Source organism: Barbus barbus, assembly GCF_936440315.1.
Source record: "Barbus barbus genome assembly, chromosome: 38".
Taxonomy (NCBI): Eukaryota; Metazoa; Chordata; class Actinopteri; order Cypriniformes; family Cyprinidae; genus Barbus; species Barbus barbus.
The window spans coordinates 20857432-20879492 of record NC_136716.1 but is presented as its reverse complement, the minus strand read 5'-3'; the positions used below and the strand labels follow the sequence as shown (position 1 = coordinate 20879492).

Here is a 22061-nt window from a genome sequence, read left to right as displayed (position 1 = left end):
TTGAATTTTATCAAATTAATTACATTACTAATTATTCAAATGAATTGCAAATAAAAACATTAACATTCAAATAGCACCTTGTGTTTCAGTCGAAGCATCATTATTCACATTCTCTTTAATTAATTGTACTAAATTAATATGTTAAATTGACAGCCCTAATTAGAAATAACCATACCTCAGTCCAAGCTGTCGGCAAACCACACTGGCATCACGGTCTGTACAGTGTGTGTCACAGACCGACCCCCACTGGCCATTTAGGTAGACCTCCAGTCGGCCACTCTTTGAGGATGAACCTCCTGCTAACCTTACTGCTCCTGAACAAGTGAGAGATAAATACATATTATTATTATTATATATTAAGCTATTGTTCTCAGTTATTCTTTTTAGGGAGTTCAGGGTGGTTGCTTGCAGCACTCGCTCAAGAGACCACGTCCAAGTAAACCCCAAAATAAACTTATTTACAACCAGCATTCTCATCTCCTCACTATTTTCTACATTTTACTAAGAATTAACAGTAAATTATCAAATCGTACTGAAAAGACAAGGCCAGTTTATTCTTTACAGGAAGGATAGCATTAGCAGGAAGGATAGCATTAGCAGGAAGGATAGCAAGGATTTTTTTATTTATAAAACTAACCAAAATAACACTGTTCATTCGGTATTTATATATAATTTTATCTTTCGGAGAACTGAATTTGAACATGGAAATTAACAGTACAGCTTCTTTACAGAGATGTATCATACAGTTTATTAGTGGTGTGATTAGTTTCTTCAGATCATTGGCATAAGATCCTAAAATCAGAGGCAAATTATGATCAAAAACTTTGTTCTTATCAACTTATTCGTGCCTCTAATCCCAGCCCTAAACCTAACAGTAATATGCGATTGGTTGATAACAGGAACAGAAAGTTGATCCAGGAGCATGTCCTACTTAGCAAAGTCACCCTTTGTCTCAACTGCAAGCAAAGATGCTTTTTACACAAGCTTCTTCTTTCTTTAAGAATAACCCCTTTCTAATTTTCAGATATATACAGAATATTCTTTACAAGAATGTCAAGCATTGATTTCTAAATATAAAGTTGATGCAAAACAACATTCTTCCAAGAGACGGAAAGGAAAGTAGGACAACAGTACTCAAAGAGGTATTAAAACAAATATTTATCATCTGAAGAATGTTAGAATATTCTAACATCTAAGGCTGTCATCCCACTAGCTGATTTTCAGTCATATGCGCCTGTGTTTCTCTCTGCAGGAAGCATTAACAGCCCCAGAGATTCAACTCCCTGATGAGTTAATGGATCTGACCCAAACTTTTTTCTCAGCAGATGCAAACTCACATAATGCAAACACTGATTGTGTTTTTCTAGAATTCTCAGACATTAAAATGAAACAGTGAGGGTTGTTTATTGAATGTACTTTTTTTTCATTGAAGCTGTGCATGAATATTCCGCAGCAAAATCTGAAGGGATTCATACAGTAGAAGTGAAATGCTGTTACTTCTGTTGCTATTTTGGTGAGTTTCACATTGACTTGCCAAAACAAGGTATTGCAATCTATGAACAGTCATATCATAGATTTTTAATGATTGTGATAGATCTCAGACAGAAAAGAGTGAGATTTTAGATACAATTAAAATTAAAATAAAATCAGGGTGTTTTGACTTCGCAAGTGGGATGCCGCCTTAAGGAATATTATAAAACAAATATTTACAAAATATCTATAATACTCTTTTAATGAACTTAGTAGTGGAATATAGCAGACTTTTAGTGAAACACCGTAGTACTCACCTTGGTGGCAGTCACAGTAGGCCCAGCCAATGGCTCCTGAGCTCTGTCTGAAAAAGCACCATGGGTTGGACTCACGGTCAGGATTTCGACAAAAATTGTGCTCTCCAAGACCCCTGCCTGGATACTGCTGCACGTAATCTGGGAAGTCGGTCCACTTTAGACAGGGTGAACCTGAGTCGGTCTGAGAAACGGTGCCATTGTAATAACCCAGCTCAGTGAAGCCTTCGGAGCAGGACAAAGGAACTGAGGGAAAAAATTGGGAAAAAGGATTTTATACTGTGCATAAATCGGATTTAGTTTTTAAATCCCATCTTTAAGGCTGACTGTTCACACTGGCAATTTTCAAGTGATGACTTCTGATTCATTTATTCAGACAGTAGTCAATATCCAGTGTATCTACATAAAATGAGAGTCAGCATAATACCAAGAGAACTTCTCATTCAACAACCAAAAAGCTGTCAGTGTGGACAAAAATGATAGAAAAGCGAAAATGTTGTCTCTGCTTATGTCCATCATGACATCTTGCTGTGATGCTGAACTAGAGAAGAGTGCACGTGAACTTATGAGATGCAAAAGAGAACATAAGTGATCATTTGATGCATTTACGACGAAATGTATTCAAAACCACTGATTCCACTCATTCACTACTCACAATAAAGTGAATGTTACATATTCTAGGAATATTTATAGGGATCAAATATTGTAATATTATTAATATTAAACATAATATAATTATTATATACCTGTTTTAGGATGGAGTGAGGAAAATGAGCATCTCAAACAGTATCTCAAACAATAGTGAACTTCTTAATGACATTCTGACTTGAAAAACTGAGACATAAAAAATGAATTTGAATCAGATTTTAAACCCTATAACTTAATTATATTTCATGTGTTTTTTCCTGGTCAGACTACAAAAAAAAAAAAAAAAAAAAAAAAACCTACCCAGATGTTTCTTGTCTGCCTCAACAAAGCCAAAGTAACAAAACATACTGCCAGAAAAGCTCTCTGTCTGTGATTTATTTTGTGAGTTTTGTGACATTTGAAGAAGTCACTGTTAGTCTGCATGCAAAAAAAGTTCCAAGAGCGCTCACTATCTAAAATCCTTCCTAAAATCCCCTTTTGTCATTAAAGTCCAAAATAATAATCTGTACAGCTGCAGATGTGGCCTTTTAATACTGCTTTTCTGCCAGCATCTTGTATCTAACAGTGGCCCTTTTGTTTATCTCTCCAGAACAACCAACTTGGCCTCTACATCTCCTCCAAAGCCATGAGCACAGATTCCTCACAGCCCTGGGCAAGAGAGTAAAAAGAGAGAGAAAGTGGACATCTGGATCCCTCTTTCAGCCTCCTTTTCCAGCATAAAGGACGAGGGATTAGACAAGGCTGTGCTCTAAGCAGGTGCTGAGAAGCCAAGATGAGCAGCCAATAAAGCGGCAGGGAGCCGAACTCTCACTGACCTGCCCTACTTGAGTCTCACCAACAAGAGCTACACCACCCGTACAGGATTTAAAGGCACCATTTTTGGAAATTTGCACCTTGTATTAAGGAAAAATTGTGGTTTTCTACCCCAATACAAGGAAATGTTCTCAGAACTTTGACTTATGTTCTGTTAAGGTTCTCTCAAAGTAATGAGCAAACGTTCTTCCAGTAACATTAATAGTAAAGTTGTCTGGTCTTAAATAATGTTTTCAAAATGCTAGCAACTTTATTAATACATCGTTCATGTAACATTTTATTTTCTAAAATGTTTCGGTACATTCAGAGAACATTCAAAAGTAAGGTTCCCATAATGTTTGCAAAATGCTAAAATAGAAAATTACCATAATGTATTCTCTAACGTTCGCATCACCAAGAAGAAATGTTTAAAAACAAAAAACTGGACAACTTTTGAAGATTCAAAAAACATTCTGAAATAATGTTTCCATTCCACGTTCCTAAAAAATGCTAGGTTGTTTCAACCCAACATTGTGTCAAATATGGATTTTAATACCACACAAAACCTCTTGTTTCAAAGCAGCATTTGAGGCAGTCCAAATAGGAGATACTTTTAGGGGATGCATCAGTATGGAACTGAGTTTACACAAAAGATCACGCATTTTGGACAACCTCTGAACGTAAAGTGGTATACCATAAGAGTATGTAAGGAACGAATGAAACTAAAATGATCACAAGGCTTTATTCACAGATAGACATCTGCTATGACTAGCAATTATACTGTCACTTACAACGAGTCCCAGCAGGTACGAACTGACAAGGTTCCAATGACAAGTAATTTGACTGTGCAAAGAAAAATTTCTGTGTGGCACGGCATTATCACAGCCAAATTGAGTATATTTGATGTTTAATATAGACCAGGATTTTTGAAACAGTGATATTTCAGTAGACACTCAACACAATACAACAATGCAAAGAAACTAAATAAATTCATGCAGCTATTATTTTTACAATGCATAATGTTCCAAAGAAGCTTTACAAAGAAGAGTTTATTACAAACCCCCAGTGAGCAGCTAAAGGCAACAGAGAAAAAGAAAAATCACTAAGATGATGTTTAAGCACATAAGGAAAAAAAGAAGAAGAAATGATTGGAAAAATGACTGAAGTAAACAGAAGCCCTCACACGATTATGCCTGGATCGTACATACAGGTAGCTGGATGGAAAATCAGAGCTGGTCTTCTTCCAGAATTCAAACTCGATTATGTTAACTCAATTTTGGGGTTGTAGCACTGTGAAGGATCAAATTGCATTTCTCCCATAACGACATCATACACGCTGTAAATGGCAAGATAATGTGTCGGAAAGATTATTAGTGGAGCTGTTCTAAACTTTTGAACAGTTTGAACACAACTTTACTTTGCTAAGAGGGGCTTGAGCATTTGAGTTTAGTACTGTGCTGATGCATCTCTCGCCGGATGACTGAACACATGGTGGGGAAGAGAGCAGATCTATGGGAAGCACTCATGGAGAGTTTAGATGGTGAGGTCCATATGGACTGTGAAATGCTGCAGACATTGCACAAAAAAGCCTCAGAGAGATGTCAGCAGATTTTCCATGTTTGTCTGCAATTTTTGAGGAACTTAAAAAATTTGGACCCAAAGACAGTCAGGAAAGGATGGAGAGGCTGTGATCTTTTGCTTCTCATAATCCCCACAATTCCTTAAGTCCCAGAATCCAGCACTACATGACTCAGCAGAATGCCATTCCCGGCCTGTCACCAGAAAGCCCTGTTGATATGAAGGGTCCTCCACCTTCCATTTGCCTTTGAAAACACATCACTGGCAGTACAAAAAAATACTGTTAATCACAGTCACAACTGGCACGTTTGCAGTCTTCGTTGTCTGCATACTCATACGACTGCACTTTCTGAGCCAGGCTGTCTGCATTCAAGTGATATCAGAAAAACATATATTACCAAGGAACAGTGTGTGCGGTGCGTGTGTGTGTAAGAGCAGCAGTAGATTAATGTCTCCATCTGCAAGCTCAGACAGACCCACTGCAATCAGGGCAGAGCTGAATTAGACATATTAAAACAGGATGACGGAGAGCGCTCTCAGAAAGAGTTGTGCCAACCTCAGGGAAATCGTTCTCTGCGTTTCTGCATAATTGGATGCATAAAGATGTGTGGGCAGGAAATGCCATAATGCTGTCGATAAAGTGTCTGGAACAAACTGAAAAATATTTCACCCGTAGAGAGTGACACAGAATAAAAAGCATTTGATCGCTTTTTTACATTTTCATTTTAATTAGTATTTAGTCTCGTTTTACAGTAAAGTATCTAAACATCCTTTTAAACAAGATTAATTTACTTGAAGCAAAGTTGTGTCAGATAATTAGGTTGGTTTTCATAGAATATTTCAAAGGTTATTTTTCTTAACCCATTGGGAATCTTGTTTTAAGCATAACTCTAATAAAGGATTTATTATAAAAAAAATTAAAATAAAAAATAGTGTTCAAAACATTGGGGTTGGTAAGATTTGTATTGTTTTTGAAAGAATTATCTTATGCTCACCAAGGCTGCGATCATTTGCTCAAGAATACAGTAATAATGTGAAATGATATTACAATTTACAACACCTGCTCTCTATTTTATATAATATTTTAAAACATAATTTGTACCTGTGATGGCTACATTTTTAGCATCCATTACGCCAGTCTCCATTGTCACATGATTCTTCAGAAATCATTGTAATATGCTGAACTGGTGCTCAAAACCCATTTCTAATTATTATCAATACTGAAAACAGCTGTTTAATATTTTTGTGGAAACCGTAAAACATTTCTTCCAAGATTCTTTGATCTAGTTTATCTTTACTTTTATCTAGTAAATAGAAATTAGACCATAAATGTAATATATGAAAGTCTTTATTTATTATTCATTGACAATCGTCTTCATCTATATTGCAGCTTTTGTTGCTTATGGTGCAGTTTTGATATCATAACATTAAGAAACACTCAGTAATCATTTGATGTTATTGACATCCAGCCTGCACAATAGGTGCCATATTTGATACTGTTTTTAGAATATATAGTGCATTTATTATCCCTTTTGTTCTTTTTAGAATTTTACAGCCCCTGGTCACGATAAACTCCATTATGATTCTTTAAAAAACATATTTTCCACAGAAAGATACAACATTATGGGTTTGGAACGATATAAGGATGAGTAAATAATGATAGCATTAACTATCCCTTTAGGACTGATATATTCGTCTGACATTTAAATCCTTTCATAAAAGAGAAAAGAGGAGATAGACATCTTCTGCATGATGGAATAGTACATTTGGTGATAAAAAGAAGCAGAGAGAATTTTAACAGGTACGACAGGAAAGGTCAGGTAATAAAAGAATGTAAAACAGAGGAGTCAGAGCATCAGGACCAGCACCAGGAGCAGGCAATGCTTACTCAGCAAAAAGGCTCAGACATTTCGATCCCATTCCATTACGATGCAAGAAAAAATGGCTGATCCCCAGGTGTTAATGTCTCCAAACACATGGAAAGGGTTGGGGGAAGGGAAACAATGGGGAATCAGAGAGAGAGATGCATGTAGGATGCATGCTCTACCACGGATCTGATAATGCAACACATCCAGTTCATTCACAAACAGCCATTCCTTGAAAGATCAACACTTGTGAGATCATCTTATACTGACATTCTTCTCCTTTCTAAACCAAAAACACACAGATCTAACATAAGCTGGGGGATGAAACATCAAAGCTGTTTGAGAAAGCAAAGACTGGCATAGATGCACGGAAGAGGAAGACTGGCTGAGAGAGTCTTTTCTGTGATGTTTTGATGTTGTTTTCTAGAAAGAATTATTTAAAATATGACCTTATGAGTCAGCTATCAAAACTGAAGGACATAAGTGATTCAATCAAAGCTTGGGCAACACAAAGAAAGCCATCCGAAATGTCTTCCATCCATAGGGAATTTCAATTTCGTTGCACAGCAAAAAACAATTTTAAAAGCAAATAACAAGCCTACAGGCAATCAAATCTAAACGATCAGATAAAAGCTTAGATATAATAGAAGTCCTATAATATATGCAGTTAAGAGTGGGTGCAAAAATAAGAAAAACAATCATTAAAAATAAGAAGAAGAAAAATAAATAATGCAGTGCATTGTATTAGAGCTGTCTGGCTGGGATTCATTCACCTTCAGCCACTGACACCCTCTGTGCCGCTCCGAGCTAATGGAAGCACACTGGCAGAACGAATGGCACCAGAACTCAAGTCATTTACGCAAAGCATCCGTGTGGTGTACTCGGACACACATGCTCTCAGCTCTGCGCCATAGGAGAGCTCATTCTCCCTCCCCAAATAATCCATTTCCCCACCACAATGAATATTTGATACGGTTCACATAATGTGCTTTGGCATGTTAAGCGACTGTGAGAGCAGATGCATGGTGAGGCACCAATTGGTGACAGGAAGCGACATGAGTGCATTAGGGTTTTCACATTACCATTGGCAGGTTTTTTTGCAAAATAAAACCGAAATGAGGTATGGAGCTCGTATGGCAACTGTTTCATGTACAAAGCTTCAGACATTCTGTGTTGCACAACAAAGGCTCTGCATGCAATCATTGCACATTGTGTCGTAGGATATAACTCATATCAAAAAAACTTCCTTTATTTGGTCCAAGCATCTTCAACCACCACTGTGGCATGTTTCCTATAGATCTAGGTATCTAACCTTTCTAGGGAACTATAAAATCATAAGCTGACCCATTTCTTTTGATGTATGAGGGATGCTTCTGGCACAGTTTATATTTTCATTGAGAGGCGAAAACCAAATCGCTCAATCTAAGCCCTTTCCGTCCCTGGCACCATAAAGCCGTCTGATTGGTTGGTCCAGGTCAGGCTGTTTATCTGTCTTGATGCAGTGACATCAAAGCGCTGACAGTCATTAGCACTCTGGGATTGCTACTGGGGAATTTCACGCTGTCGAAGTATATGAGAATGAGATGAGTTCAGAAAGATGAGACACCAACACAGGGTGAATGCCCTTATTAACCAGCCTTATTGGCGATATCCAGCGACCAGCCTATACAGTGATGTGGTGTAAATGTCAAATTTTGGACCTCTAGGGGAATTTATGAATTATTTACATAAGACAACCCATCGCAAATCCATCTTCATTGGCTCATTACGAACACGGGCAGAATTGAGAGAATGAGATATACTGGAATGTAACTCTAAACAAGCATTTGTTTTTTAATTTTTCATGCATCTCTGTAAATGCATGAAAGATGAAAGTCTATGTTGTCTTTATAGAGCATGAAATGAACATTTTGTTGCTTTTAGTACTTTGAAGCCATCTACAGTGTATGCTAGTGTACTCTTAAAAGACGATAAAAGCGACCTTTAGTAGATATTCACTTTTAAAATGTATAGTCTTTCTTTTCTGGGAAATTCAAATAAATAAATGTTGATAAAATATTGATGATTTTTGTCAATAAATGTTCTCTAAAAAGAAAATGTCTCTCTTCCTAATAACACGTTAACCTACTAAAAAGGTGCAACTCATGTTCATATCTTTGGCAGCTAAGGCAATCTCTTCAATAAAAAAATAAATAATTATATTTTGAAAAAATACATCAAATGTCAAAATGGCTCATCAAGCTATTTAACAGATCTGTTTGGGGTGATCCGATCACAGTTTACCAGATGATACACATTGCTATTTATACATTATTGTTTACATGCACCAACTCTTAAAAAAAATACTGTAGGTGTAGAAAGAATTTTCACTCAGAAATTGCCAGGAAGTTTCACAATTCATTACAAAGAAATGGCAAACAGTGAATTTTATTGTAAAAAGTACTCCAATAATCTTTGGTTTATTTACAACTTTGAAATATAATTTTTACAGTGTGTTTTGAATGTAGGGTGTCTGATTTCATGACTTCCTTCATTAGAGTTTCATACTGGTAAAGCACAGCAGTGTTTGCACACTATATTCTCAAACACACTTGAATTTGATTCGGTCACGAATCCGGTTCGTGATCCGCACCTCTCACGTCTTGTTCGCCACATTACAGAATACTCGGCCACACAAGGATCCAGCAGCTTTTCTGATGAACACTGGCCAACATTGACTGTTATTAGCCCTCGAGCGCATCGCAAGACTGTTATTAGCCCTCGAGCAGGGCACGCGATCGCTCGAGGACTATTCAAGAGTTTTTATCCATTGCCTATTACTCTGATTTTAAATCATTTTTAAATATGCGTTTCCATTATTTAACAATTATTCTCTTTTAAGTCAGAAACAAAATGTAAAACTTATTTTAGCACAGTCGTTGACAGATTCTTTAATGTTATCCAAGACTCAACAGGACTGATAAGCATTTACATTACAAATGCAATGGAGTCCCATGCATTTTTGACCTCCTTTGAATGTGGTTTTAGTGATCACAAAATGTTTTGGATCCTGTGTAGGATCTTCAGAAATGAATGTTAATACCAGGTGAAAATGGGATCTAAAACAGAGAGGACTCGTATATAGATTCACCTGTATTCTGCACTGCATTCAGGTAGCTGTCATCACCATTTACCTGCAGGAAGGGAAAAAGGGAAATGAGTTGAAATGCAGAAAGCTGACAGAATTATGAATTGATTTGTTCAGAACACTAAAGTGTCTGTTTTTCTGGAAATGTGAAGTTTTATCTTCTTAGACGTGACACATTTGAACCCTTCTGCCTGCCTCAGAGGAAGCTGTGAGAGTCACTTCTCACAGGGAAGCAAGATAATATCTGTTCATATTTGAAGTGACATTTTATTTCTGCGTTTTTTTGTTCTGCACTGCGACTGAAGTGCAATTAGCAGACGCGTTAGTATTTTAATCTTTAAAAGTAACTGCTGTCTTACAAATGATAGACAGGACTTGGGTGCAAATAAGATATAGATATATGGAGGATATGGATAGGGGTTTAAATTCAATCATATGTACTGTTTATGAAGTGGCTTTAATGGGTGATTTGTTTTTAATTAGAGGAACCATGACAATCATGAAATTGTTTTTTTTTAAGTTTCTTTAGGAGACCTAATAAATTGCTCAAATAAAATACACATTATTATCTTCACAATATTAATTGGATATCACACATTTAGCACTTATTAATATATGGTGAATACACAATTGCTCACCCTTACATACCACTAACAGTTCCACAAACACTTTCAGTGCAAACAACGCTAAAACAATATGCTTTAATTGCAGAGTTTATCAGTTCTGATTCTCAATTTTTAATATTTAGCTGAAAAATCAAGTTACTAATACATTAATTAAATCTGGCACTGGTTTTCAAATCATTCAGCTAAAATTTGGGCAGCTGTCAAGGTTGAGTACACCCTAGAAATCTGAGGATTGCTGATAAAGCGTCATTGTGGCAGCAGTAAGGAACTAAAGCTGCTTCTGTGACTTGAAATGCAATGAGCTATTTCAGCGAGGCAGGAAAGCGGCTGTAAAGGGTTTTTGCAGTCTGAGTTTTCCAGAACCAATTGGACTCTGTTCTCCCAACCGATTTTTCACTGAGCATCACAAACCATAAAGCTTGTAATCCTAAATTTGATCTAGCACTCATCACTGACCCATAAGAATATTTAAACATACCTTTTATAGCGTCTACCAGTTCTCCAAAAAAAAGCAATAGTTCACCTAAAAATACAAATTCTTTTATCGTTTACTCACCCTCGTGTTTTTCAAAACTAGTACGATTTTCGTTCTTCTGTGGAATACAAAAGAAGTTATTTTTAGCAGAAAGCCCAAGCTGTTTTTTCCATTCAGTGACAGTGAGTTTTGATGGTTGTCAAGCACTGCTTTCAATACAAGATTTTCAGAGACTTAAATTCCAATCCATTTCTCACACAGAGCCATCATATGGCTTCAGAGGATTTATTCAAAATATACAGCCTGAGTCATATGGAGCACTTTTTGAGTTTGACAGCCCTTTCTTTGCATGGAGGAGAGCAGGTCATTCTGTTAAAATTATTTTGTGTTCCACAAAAAATAACAATAATACAGGTTTGGAATAACATCTTGTGAAGCAAACAGCTGCATATTTGTAAGAAACTAATCCATATAAGGTATTTTAACTTTAAATCATCACTTCTGGCCAAAATAAGCCTCCATAATCCATAATAATGCCTCCATCCCCTATTGTCCTCTCACATCAAACCTACCCACATATTTGTTCAGAACTGTTTTGAACTGTTTTTGCTTGTAAACGGTGATATGTATATATTTCTTCTGATTTAGACCAGATCGTAGAAAGCAATATTATGGATAGAGGACTTGTGGATTATTGTTTTGTTTGAATCAGCTGTTTGAACTCTCATTCTGAAGGCACCCAGTCATTGCAGAGGATCCATTGGTGAGCAACTGATGTAATGGTAAATGTCTCCAAATCTATTTCCATGAAGAAACAAACTCATCTACGTATTGAATGGCATGAGGGTGAGTAAATTTGAGCAAATTCTCATTTTTAGATGAACTGTTCCTTTAAAACCCCTTTGTTTCTATCCTGCACTGCACAGTCATTTTTCAAACATGTCTGTAGATGAAAACATGCTATTGACTTACTTCATTAATTTAGGACCAATAAACTGATCTGGGGATAGGACATCACTAGCAAGGCTAATTGCATTATAGATAACAAGCTCCAGTTATGCGCTCTGATATTTGTGCTCATATCAACACACTCAGGTCAGTTGCGGCCATAATTGCATCTGTCATTCTCATTCCACAGCAGCAACTGAGGCCAGACCGATGCTGTTCTTGATTCTGTTCCTTTCCCTAAACTACCACATCCAAATATACATCCAAAAGCCTTTGATTTAAAGGCTTTTGGATGTATATTTGATTAAATCAGCATCTTTGTTTTTGACTCCCATTTTGGCTGTCCATTTCAAATGGCACCTATACAAGAAACAGCTTGTGGTAAAGGAGTATAGCACAGATGAGTGAACATATGACCACGTGCGTCTTACTGACAGCTGCAAACACAAGAAGGCACACAGCAACCTTGATGTCTAGCCTACAGCACACATCCGGTGTGCTGCTGTTTTGGGTCTAATTGCAAATGCACATTTTAAAATGCATGCAGATATATAAAATCAATCCGGTGTATGACACCATCTCAGGAGCAAAGCCCTTCAACAGATTTGGTGCTGTAAAATTTGCATAATCAAGAGGAGCATAAAGTCTTTAATGGAGCATGGCAGGCATATTACTGATTAATTCCTTCCCATAGTGCTGTTGTTTCACCGCCCAAACAGATGTGAAGATCTGTAGTGGAAGTGAACTGAGATGAAGGTAAAAAAAAAAGCTATTTAGGAGCAGTTTAGTACCACAATAAAAAAGAAAATCTTGTTCAGAGGATTTCCATTGAATCTTTCACAACTAGATGTTTCTTTGTCTTCTGTGCTGAACTGAGTTTGGAGACTCCTGAGTGTAAATATGCTCTATTACCCAAGAAATCAGCCATTCTTTTCAAACAATCCTAATACTGAATTCTTCTCCACATCCCCTGAAATACCATTATTGTGTGGGTCAGTAATTTTGTTCTAGCACGCTCATCAAACTCATTAGTCTTATAGCAGAATATGGGTCAATGTGTTATATTTTTGAATCCTTGATGTTTGCAAGCTCTGAGCTTTGTGCATTTACAATGGAAACAGAAAACAAACAAAAAAAGGTTATTAAATAACTGAATTTAAAAAATCTAATAATTCACCATCTTCATGTTTAACGTGTATCATTTAAAAGCGACAGCATGTCAGATCCTCTATTAGAGGGAGGTGGCTTTGCTTGAATCCATTAAACAGCATGTGAGTGTTTTATTGCACAATGACAGATATAAGATGCTGAACTAGATTTGGCCAAAAGGCGAACTTTGAAATCATGCTGCATTAATGTTGGTGGCTCAAAGCAACACAAATAAGAACTCGCAAAAGCACACATGGTGTTAGCAATTGTAATAAAGCCATTTAGGTGTATTTATTGAACAGCCCTAAAGGCGCATCTTACCTCCAGCAAGACTGCAAACACACCGAGCAGGGCGAGCATCCTCCACACTCTTGGATCCATCCCTATCTCCGGCTATGAGTCAGAGACATTGTCCGGTATTAAAAGCCACCTCCGGAGCAGGGTGTATTCGCGATTGAGCGCTGATCAAACGGACTAAATGGAAGAATTGCGCGGATGCCGTTTAAGAGCGTCGGTTTCCAGAGTGAGTGATGCGATGCGATGCGATGCTCTGTGACCCGCCGTAGGTTGATATATGATGCCTAATCGGTGTTGTGGAGTAGTGTCACGGACGCACACACCCCTCGTAGCGACCCACGCGCAGCGCTACGTCTCCAAGCGCTCACGCACCCCGCGCGCGCCGCACTGATGAACCAGCAGCCAACAAACTGGGCGTCACTGCTGCCTTAGTGCAGTCCTAGCAATAATGATAATGATAATAATAATAAATTATAAATATCATACAGATAACAATTTTTGAAACGTGTCTAAATGAACAGCTATAATAATAATTATTATTATTAAGTGGAATAATAGAGAAATATTATTTTTGCCCAACTAGCCTATAATTTCGCCAATACAGACCGAATGAGGTACACTGTAAAAAAATATTTTTATTAGCTGAGTGAAAAAGTACAAAGTGTAAAAGTGTAAAACGTCACAATGGTTATTACCTTCAAACACTTGAGCCATGCATTAGTGTTCTGAAGAACTCAAATATGTATTCTCTGATTGTTGTTCAGTGTTGAGTCAGTGATTTGAATCTTAGAACCGAATCATGAGTTATGAGAGAATCATTCAGATCGATTTTGTGAGTCAAATCAACCGATTCATTGAAACGTTGCAGTTGAAACCAATTGTTTCATCTCTCAACTAAATTTTCCATGGAGAGCAAGGCTAGATCCTAAGATTTGAGAGAATAACAACTTACAATATGGCATATATGTCATTTGATGAAAAAACATGCTTTTTGCTGTTTACAGAGCCTAAGAATGTCACAGAGAGCGGTGTGATTGCTCCGAACACCTGTTTTAGTGATACAGGGGCCTAACAGGTACTAGGAACATGTTATGTGTTAACAAACAAATAACACCTACAGCATCTTTAAATAACTAGCCTCTTCACAATGACTTTTAGATCTTCCGGGGTTTTATGCATTGAGTTTGTTTGTCCCACTCTTGTCTTCTGTTTTCACATTGGGGGTTTCAATCCTAAAGCTCGTCTATCACTTTGTTGAAGTTAAACTGAATAAAACCCTTTATAATGAATAATCTGCTTTGTTAGGAGATCATTTTAAAAGCCCCCCCCCCCCCCCTTTTTGTATTATTGTACATTTAACCTCTAAATGTGCATAAACATAAGAAAGTTATTTTTCCTCAACAAATGTTTGTTTTACACGCAACAGTTGAGAGGTGAATACGAGGTCTTAATCATCACAAAAGAAAAAGACCCGGGGGGATTTAGAATAAAACCAGCAGAGGTAACATTATAAACTGCAGAAAAGATCTAGAGGGGAGAAAAATAAGAAAATTAATTCTTTGTGTGGGTGTTAGACGGGAAGAACAGAATATTTTCCTCACAAATTATTATGATTAACATACCCAGTAGTCAAAAAAAAAAACATCTAAAAGGACTTTTTGTAGTTTATTGATATTTCCAGAAAACGTAACATTTTAGAAAGTTACATCTGAGCAGTGTTTCACATGGAAACTATAAGAAAAACAATATTCTACCATATATATATATCCATCCACTTTACAGCCACAGCTATTAATTCTAAAGCATTTATGGGATGGCATGAGTTCAATTACTTTCAATAAAAACAAATAGAGCAGAGCATAATACATTTAGTTGCTTCATGTTTGCTCATAATAATAAAGCTACAGCTGAGAAGCCCAGCATGAGTGACCTTCTGCTGGTGGCATGCAAAGTCACCCACAGAGTCTTCGCACCCACACAAGCATGCATACATTACTCTCTCAATCCTCCCTTTCTCCCACTAAACTCATGACCTGATCATTGGCACTGACGTGTTTTACAGTCGTGTTGTATCTCTGTGCTGCAGAGGCACCTGCTCCGTGATGATCAGTGGTTGTAATGGGGGAAACAAGAATTTTACTGGTGCACCGCTTTGATGGATGCAGTGTTGTCATGGCAACACAATGGTTAAACTGCCAGCAGTACCTTCAACTCTAACAACACACTTAAGGATTTTAAGAGACAATTGTCTTTGTGCTCTCTGTAAAATTGGGTCATGAAAGGGGGGTGAGAGAGTAAGAACCTGAAAGTGGTATTGTCTAGAATTGACATTAAAAAGCACAAATTTAAAAGAGATGTATACGTTTTATCTTGGCAACAAATACATCAGTGAGTAATAATGCTTTGCAAAGTCTTTCTTTTTTATACAGCCACGCAAAAATCCACACACACAGATTTAGGGGCTCTGTATGACTATAATAACTGTCTTTACCCAGAGGCATCAGTTCTCAGCTCCGTTAACCCCATCTAAAGCAGCCAATCCCCACCCAGTTGGTATGGAAACAGATAGGAAAGAAGAAAGGAATCAGACTTTCTTTTTTCTTCTCAACATACTATTAACAGTTATTACAGTAATAGTTTTCAAAAATATGAACATTGGCCCTTATGTTGTGTATTTGTTCCACCGACGACAAAAGATAACGTTTAAGGATATTTTTCTAACAATGAAAGGGAATGGTGACCAGTGGATCTCATGCACCAAAAATGTCAAAAATTTAAATAAAAGTGGGCCTTTTGACCCAAGTTCTATATTCCAGGTCATGCACATATATGTACATATTTTATTAAGTCTTATTTATAATTTATGAGACAATGACAGGTCACCATTTACATTTTGAATGTCAAGAGCAGCATTAATATTTCCTTTTAAGTTCCACAGAAAAAAAAAGTAATATTAATTTGGAACAAGGATGAATGGTAAACTTTAACAGGTTCTATTTGTACATGAACTAACCATGAAAACACTCCTAAAGCATTTATTAATCTTAGTTTATATCTTAGTTAATAAAATATTAAAATAAAAGGTTTTATCTGTTAATGTTACGTAATGGACATGAGCTAACTTGAACTTACAATGAACAAGTTGTAATTTTATTAACAAATGTTAACAAAGGTTAAATACTGTATCTGCTCATTGACAGTTAAAGTGCTACTGGTTGAATAAATCATGATAGTATTTTCATTTTTTGATGAACTATTCCTTTAAAGCATTACAGGCAACGAATACAAGTAACAAATCACACCAAAGAGCAAAGGTGAGATATTAGCGTTAGGTATTTATATCAACTATCTGGCTTATTTAGACAGGTCTGAACTAATACACCAGTCCTATTGCATCATGTTTCTGAGCTTTTTTTATACATAATTAAACTCTGTTATGTTTATTGTCAAATTTAGCATTCAGCATATACATAAAAAAGAAGACAAACCTTGTGTGTTCTACATTTATATATATATTTCATTTCAAATTTCCAACATGATACAGACTTCCTAGTTCATTTAAAATATTTAGAGTTGAATACTTAAATACTCAGACTTCCTGGCTTGCTCTATCCGTATCCCTCCCCAGAGTTTGGCAGTGGGACAGCAGCAGAACGTTTAGCGTTGGCTGCCACAGGCACTCTTGGATGCTGTTGTAAGATAGCGTTTGAAGTGGTGCATGCTGTCGAAGAAGCGAGCAGCCGTATTGAAGCTTCTGTTAATGGAGGATCTCAACAACATTTGCTACCAAACATCAATCTTGTTTCACATTAAAGAAGTTTAGAATGAGAATGAAACCGATTTCTCCATTAAGGCTTTGAAATTACCAGTTAAATATGCTTGAGATATACAGAGAAGACAAATTGACAGACAGATAGATAGATTCAACTGCATTCATTTTTGCAGCTTATTCAAAATCTCTTTGTATTTACCCACAAGAGCACCATAGAGAGCCTTTGTCTGCTGATCAAAGACAAAAATGCATACTAAGTATTTAATTTCATGCAAGATGTATGGCTTGGGCATATAAAAAGATCATAAGTAATGAGTCCTGGCAGTCCTTTGATTATATGTCAATCTGACCAGACACACTGATGCAGAGGTTGCTGAAGAAGGAGATATTTGTGCTTTTCCAGCACATATTGCATCCGTCTCTCCATCTCTGGTCCCCCTGCGCCTCCTGTGCTGACACTTCACTTGTGACCAATAGATAATGGGCAGATATTTGAATTATGTGTCAAGAGACAGCAACCAAAAATGGTGAGACACCTCCTCTCTTACCATCTCTAAACAATTACTCTCATTAATAGCTCCCTGCTCTCCTCTTTCTGCCTGCCACTAGTAAGATTATCAAAATAATGGGTTTGGCTTTAATAATAAGCACTTTAGACTAATTGTCCAACTAGCTGAAAACGCAAATAAACATTGCAGCTTTGGGATGGGCAGCATCTAATGAGATCATTAGAGATGGTGAACCAAAGCCAATACCGCCATCTAGTGCACAAAACAAGTAGTGAACTACAAAAATAACGTGTCCAAGAAACAATAAGTTGTGCAAAGAGGTCACCTATTACTTGAACATGAAAACTTATTTACAAGGAAATAAATATTTAATCCACAGTATGTTTGACTTGATCGCTTCGATATAACAAATCCAAACCAAGTACATTCCTTTGCATGTTTTTTGTTATTAATGGTATGTGACAAACAGACAGGCACCTGGAAGCTTAGTTCACGTCCAACCATTTTAAGCTCCGGATATTCCGCAGAGACGTATATTTGACTGACACAGGCCTCACCGGATACGCGCTTCCAGGGAGCATGATTGACAGCGGCATCGACCAATGAGCGTTCGAGCTCCGCCAGCTATGGCGTCTGCTGATTTGCAACCCGCCGAAACAGGATCGGTGAAGAAGGAGAGCTTCGATCGGTTCGCCATGGACTGTTCTAGGATCAGTAAGGTTTAAATACGACTCTAACCATAGAGCGGTAAGTAAGAATACTGCCAGTAACTTGTGTCTGATTCTAGGTTAGTTTTCGAAACCAGAATGAAACGGAGGTCAGCACATAATTACGGTGGAATATCACGTTTCAGACATAATGGTGGCTTTGGCCTGTCCTACTATTCATCAAAACAAGTTGATTACCTTTCCTCTCAAAGTCAGCTCTGACTTTTGCACTCGGTTTTATGTGTACAAACCTTCTCTATATGTGAAATAAACGACACGTTATATCACATACACATTCTTTGTTAAACGCAGGTGTTTTTAACGTTACTGGGTGTTTGTAATGCACAGAGTGTGTAAGAAACACGCACGCGCTCCGAACTTCAGCCGCCTCGCGCTGACGCTGTCAAAAACGTGACGTTGGCTCACGTTCCCACCTGTATCTTTAACAAATATGTGACCCTGCACCACAAAACCAGTCATAAGTAGCACTGGCATATTTGTAGCAATAACCAACAATAAACTGTCTGGGTCAAAATTATCAATTTTTCTTTTATACCAAAAATCATTGGGATGTTAAGATCATGTTCCATGAAGATATTTTTATTTATATGTCAAAACGTAATTTTTGATTAGTAATATGCATTGCTAAGAACTAACTTTAAAGGGGATTTTCTCAATATTTAGATTTTTTTGCACCCTCAGATTCCAGATTTTCAAATAGTTGTATCTCAGACAAATATTGTCCTATCCTAACAAACCACACATCAATGGGAAGCTTATTTATTCAAGATTATGTATAAATAATAAAACTGACCCTTATGAAAAATCATAGACTTGTGAATTTTGTGGAGTGGAAATTCTTATAATTTTTTTTATTTACATTTTTATCATTGTGTATACTCAAGATTTATTTATTTTTTTGTACGTTTAAAAAACAAAACAGAAAACTAGTGTGTATGATATAAATTTTTATTTTATTGTGTCTTTTTCAGAAAAGGAAAATTACATTAGGATATGAATATATTAAAGAAATTGGGTATTTTAATTAATAAATTAATTTATACATAAATCATGTGGGTCCAACTAAATACATGTAGTGTTTTAAAAACACTGAAATTAATGTAACTTTTTTGTCTGGCAGCTAATATTGTAAAAATGTGATAGCTCTGGTTCATGTGGCATTGATCTTAATTTAGTGTGAAGTCTTAATACTACAAAAATGTCAATAAATTTAGCAGTTATGAATTTAATATATATATATATATATATGTATATAAAGAAAAATAAAATAAATACAATAATTTAAAAAATTGACTTTACTTTCCTAATGCATGTTCTTAAAATGTTAGCATTTGTAAACTAATCAAAAATTAGAAACTTGCTTATATGTTATCTAACTATACCTTTTTTTGTTTTAGATACAAAGTTGCATTAAAAAGCTGGTCATCACTGTGCTTGTGAGAGGAAAAAAGATGGATCCGTCTGCAGGTATGCACATGTCCGCTGTTCCCCAGAACAATGAAGTAGTCCACGTCTCTGTCGGTAACCCCATTATAACCATGTATCAACCGCAACCTCCAAACATCGCACAAATCATCACACAGCACGTGGTACCTCAAGAAGTCTCCTGTCAGGCTATACCACACACGATCCCATCGCACATCCAAATGCCAACTCACATCCAGACTCAGTCACACATCCAGCCTGCTCCACATCTGCAGACTCTACAGCAAGGACACATGGAAGCACAGGCTCATATTCCAACCCAAGACCACATATCAACACAAGGACCATCAGAAGTCCAGAGTGCCGTGCCGTCTCAAGATGGTGCAGTGAACTCACTGCAGGTCCCTTTTGCAGAGGTAGCCTCCCTGCTGGACCCTAACATGAAGAGCTCAAAGGCTCGTAAGTACCAGATCCATTACGACGAGGTGAAAAGAAGATTGGAACCACCTGAGAAGATGTCTCTCCGATCTCTGGCCGCCTATACAAGAGTGAGTCGAGGTCCGGCTAGTAAGAAAATGCTCTTGGAGTCTCTAAATGTCTTTGGACTGTCACCAAGCACCAATACAGCAGTGTCCAGTACCTTTTCCAAACTAACTGAAGGTACGTCTGGACAATATACTTGGAAAAAGTGAAAAATCAAACCTCTTTGAAAATAAAAATAGTTTTGGGTGAACTATCCCTTTAAACACAACCAGAAATGAATTTAGACAAGGTTAAAGCAAATTAATTCTACATAACTGCATGAATTTTCATTATTTTCAGGTGACACAGCTGCCCTTTGCAAAGACATGAAGGATTTTGCACTGCAATATGTCGATTATGAGAATATGGCGAAACAGTTGCTACCTGAAACAAACCAAGTGCAGCACTGGTCAAAAATCATTGAAACGAGGTAAATTATTAGTAGCCCTGTAAAAAGAATAGTAACAGGTTCTTCTGTGATTCAAAAAGTAATTTTGGTTGTTTCTCTGTTTGTTAAACAGGAATTATCTAGAGGAGATGAGGAAGATTTTTATTGACCCTCTGAATACACGTTTGTTCTCCAATGTTACGCATGGTCTTGGTAACGGCATGATGGACGTGGCTCTCGATATCATAGATACCGTCATTGACCGACAAATCCGAATCCTCTCAGGGAACACCGACCCCAAACCCGAACCTCCAGTGAGAAGGATAAGGAAACGCAACCGCAAGCCCAAAGCCGCCACGGAAGACGGGAAACCTAAAGAAAAGGGCAAAAGGGGACGGAAGAAAGGAAAACAGATGCGACTGGATTCGGTTGTTCCTGAGGTTCAACAGTCCTCAGAGATGGAGAGCAGCATGTTAACGCTAGTCTCTGTGGGATACGAAACCATTTCCAGTGGACTTAATGACACCAATGCAGGTCTTGCGTAACATCACGTGCCTGAAAGGTGCAGAGAGACACTGTGAATTCTGAGTGCAAAAAGTTTTTCATAGAAAATTTTAGTTTTATAAATGTTAGACTTCTCTCCTTCTCTCAAGACTCAATATATTTTGCTTTGTTTTGTTTTGTCACAATCTGGTCAATCAAGAAAATAACGTGGGTCTGAGAGGATGTTGGCAGAGATGTTTTGATTTAAACCAATCATGTATTGCCATTCTTTTGTTTTGCCATTTGTGGCAAAGAACAAATGTACACAGAAAATGTATGCTATTAAAGTAGCATGCAAGCAATTTTTTGTGTTGTATTCTCATAAAATGGTCACAATATCAGTTTCTGTTAGTCTCATTTTAGAATTTTTGATTCTGTTGTACTTAATCTTACAAACTCCAAGCAATTTAGTTTGAAAATGAACATATCTTCTCTTGGACATTGTTTGATTTTTCAGACTATTTATTTCTTTTTTCTGTTTGTGTCTGATATGTAGTGTATGTGAATGACTGTAGCCTGTACTCAGTAAGTTTTGCAGATTGCTCATCATATGCTTGTATTAAAAGCATTACCTTTTTTAAGCAATTTGTATATTTATTACATATATATTGCTTGTAGCGCGTAAAAGGATCCATTTTAATACAAGCCTGAAATGTATTGAATTGTTTTATTGCAATTACAATTGCTTATAATTAGGGTTAGGAATTTAAACAAACCCTTAACCCTAATCATTAAAATTTTATGAACATTCCATATCTCATATTATTTGCGCTATGAGCCAGAGATATCTGAGACTATGTTAGGTTTTTTTTATGTGGGCATCTTGCGATTTTCATTAAACGACAGAATATGGAATGAGGGACACAATCCAGAACCTCACAGAGA

The 22061-nt window shown here is 36.9% G+C and overlaps 2 protein-coding genes across 2 annotated transcripts in view; one reads left to right on the top strand and one right to left on the bottom strand.

The window, feature by feature from the left end:
• Positions 1-13373, bottom strand: part of LOC306857783 (neurotrypsin-like) — a gene marked incomplete at its 5' end in the record, with an annotated part of 29811 nt that extends 16438 nt beyond the window's left edge. Inside the window, 4 exons of the mRNA XM_079397920.1 lie at positions 176-314; positions 1788-2030; positions 9798-9840; positions 13314-13373. Coding sequence (XP_079254046.1) covers positions 176-314; positions 1788-2030; positions 9798-9840; positions 13314-13373 — 485 coding nt within the window. The remainder of the gene's footprint in view (positions 1-175; positions 315-1787; positions 2031-9797; positions 9841-13313) is intronic.
• Positions 13374-18223: 4850 nt separating this feature from the next.
• Positions 18224-22041, top strand: LOC306857945 (uncharacterized protein). Its single transcript, XM_079398237.1, has 4 exons — positions 18224-18317; positions 19696-20383; positions 20546-20675; positions 20767-22041. Exons 2-4 carry the CDS (start codon positions 19750-19752, stop codon positions 21176-21178), a joined length of 1176 nt encoding a protein of 391 aa, XP_079254363.1. The 5' UTR covers positions 18224-18317; positions 19696-19749; the 3' UTR covers positions 21179-22041.
• The last annotated feature ends 20 nt before the right edge of the window (positions 22042-22061 follow it).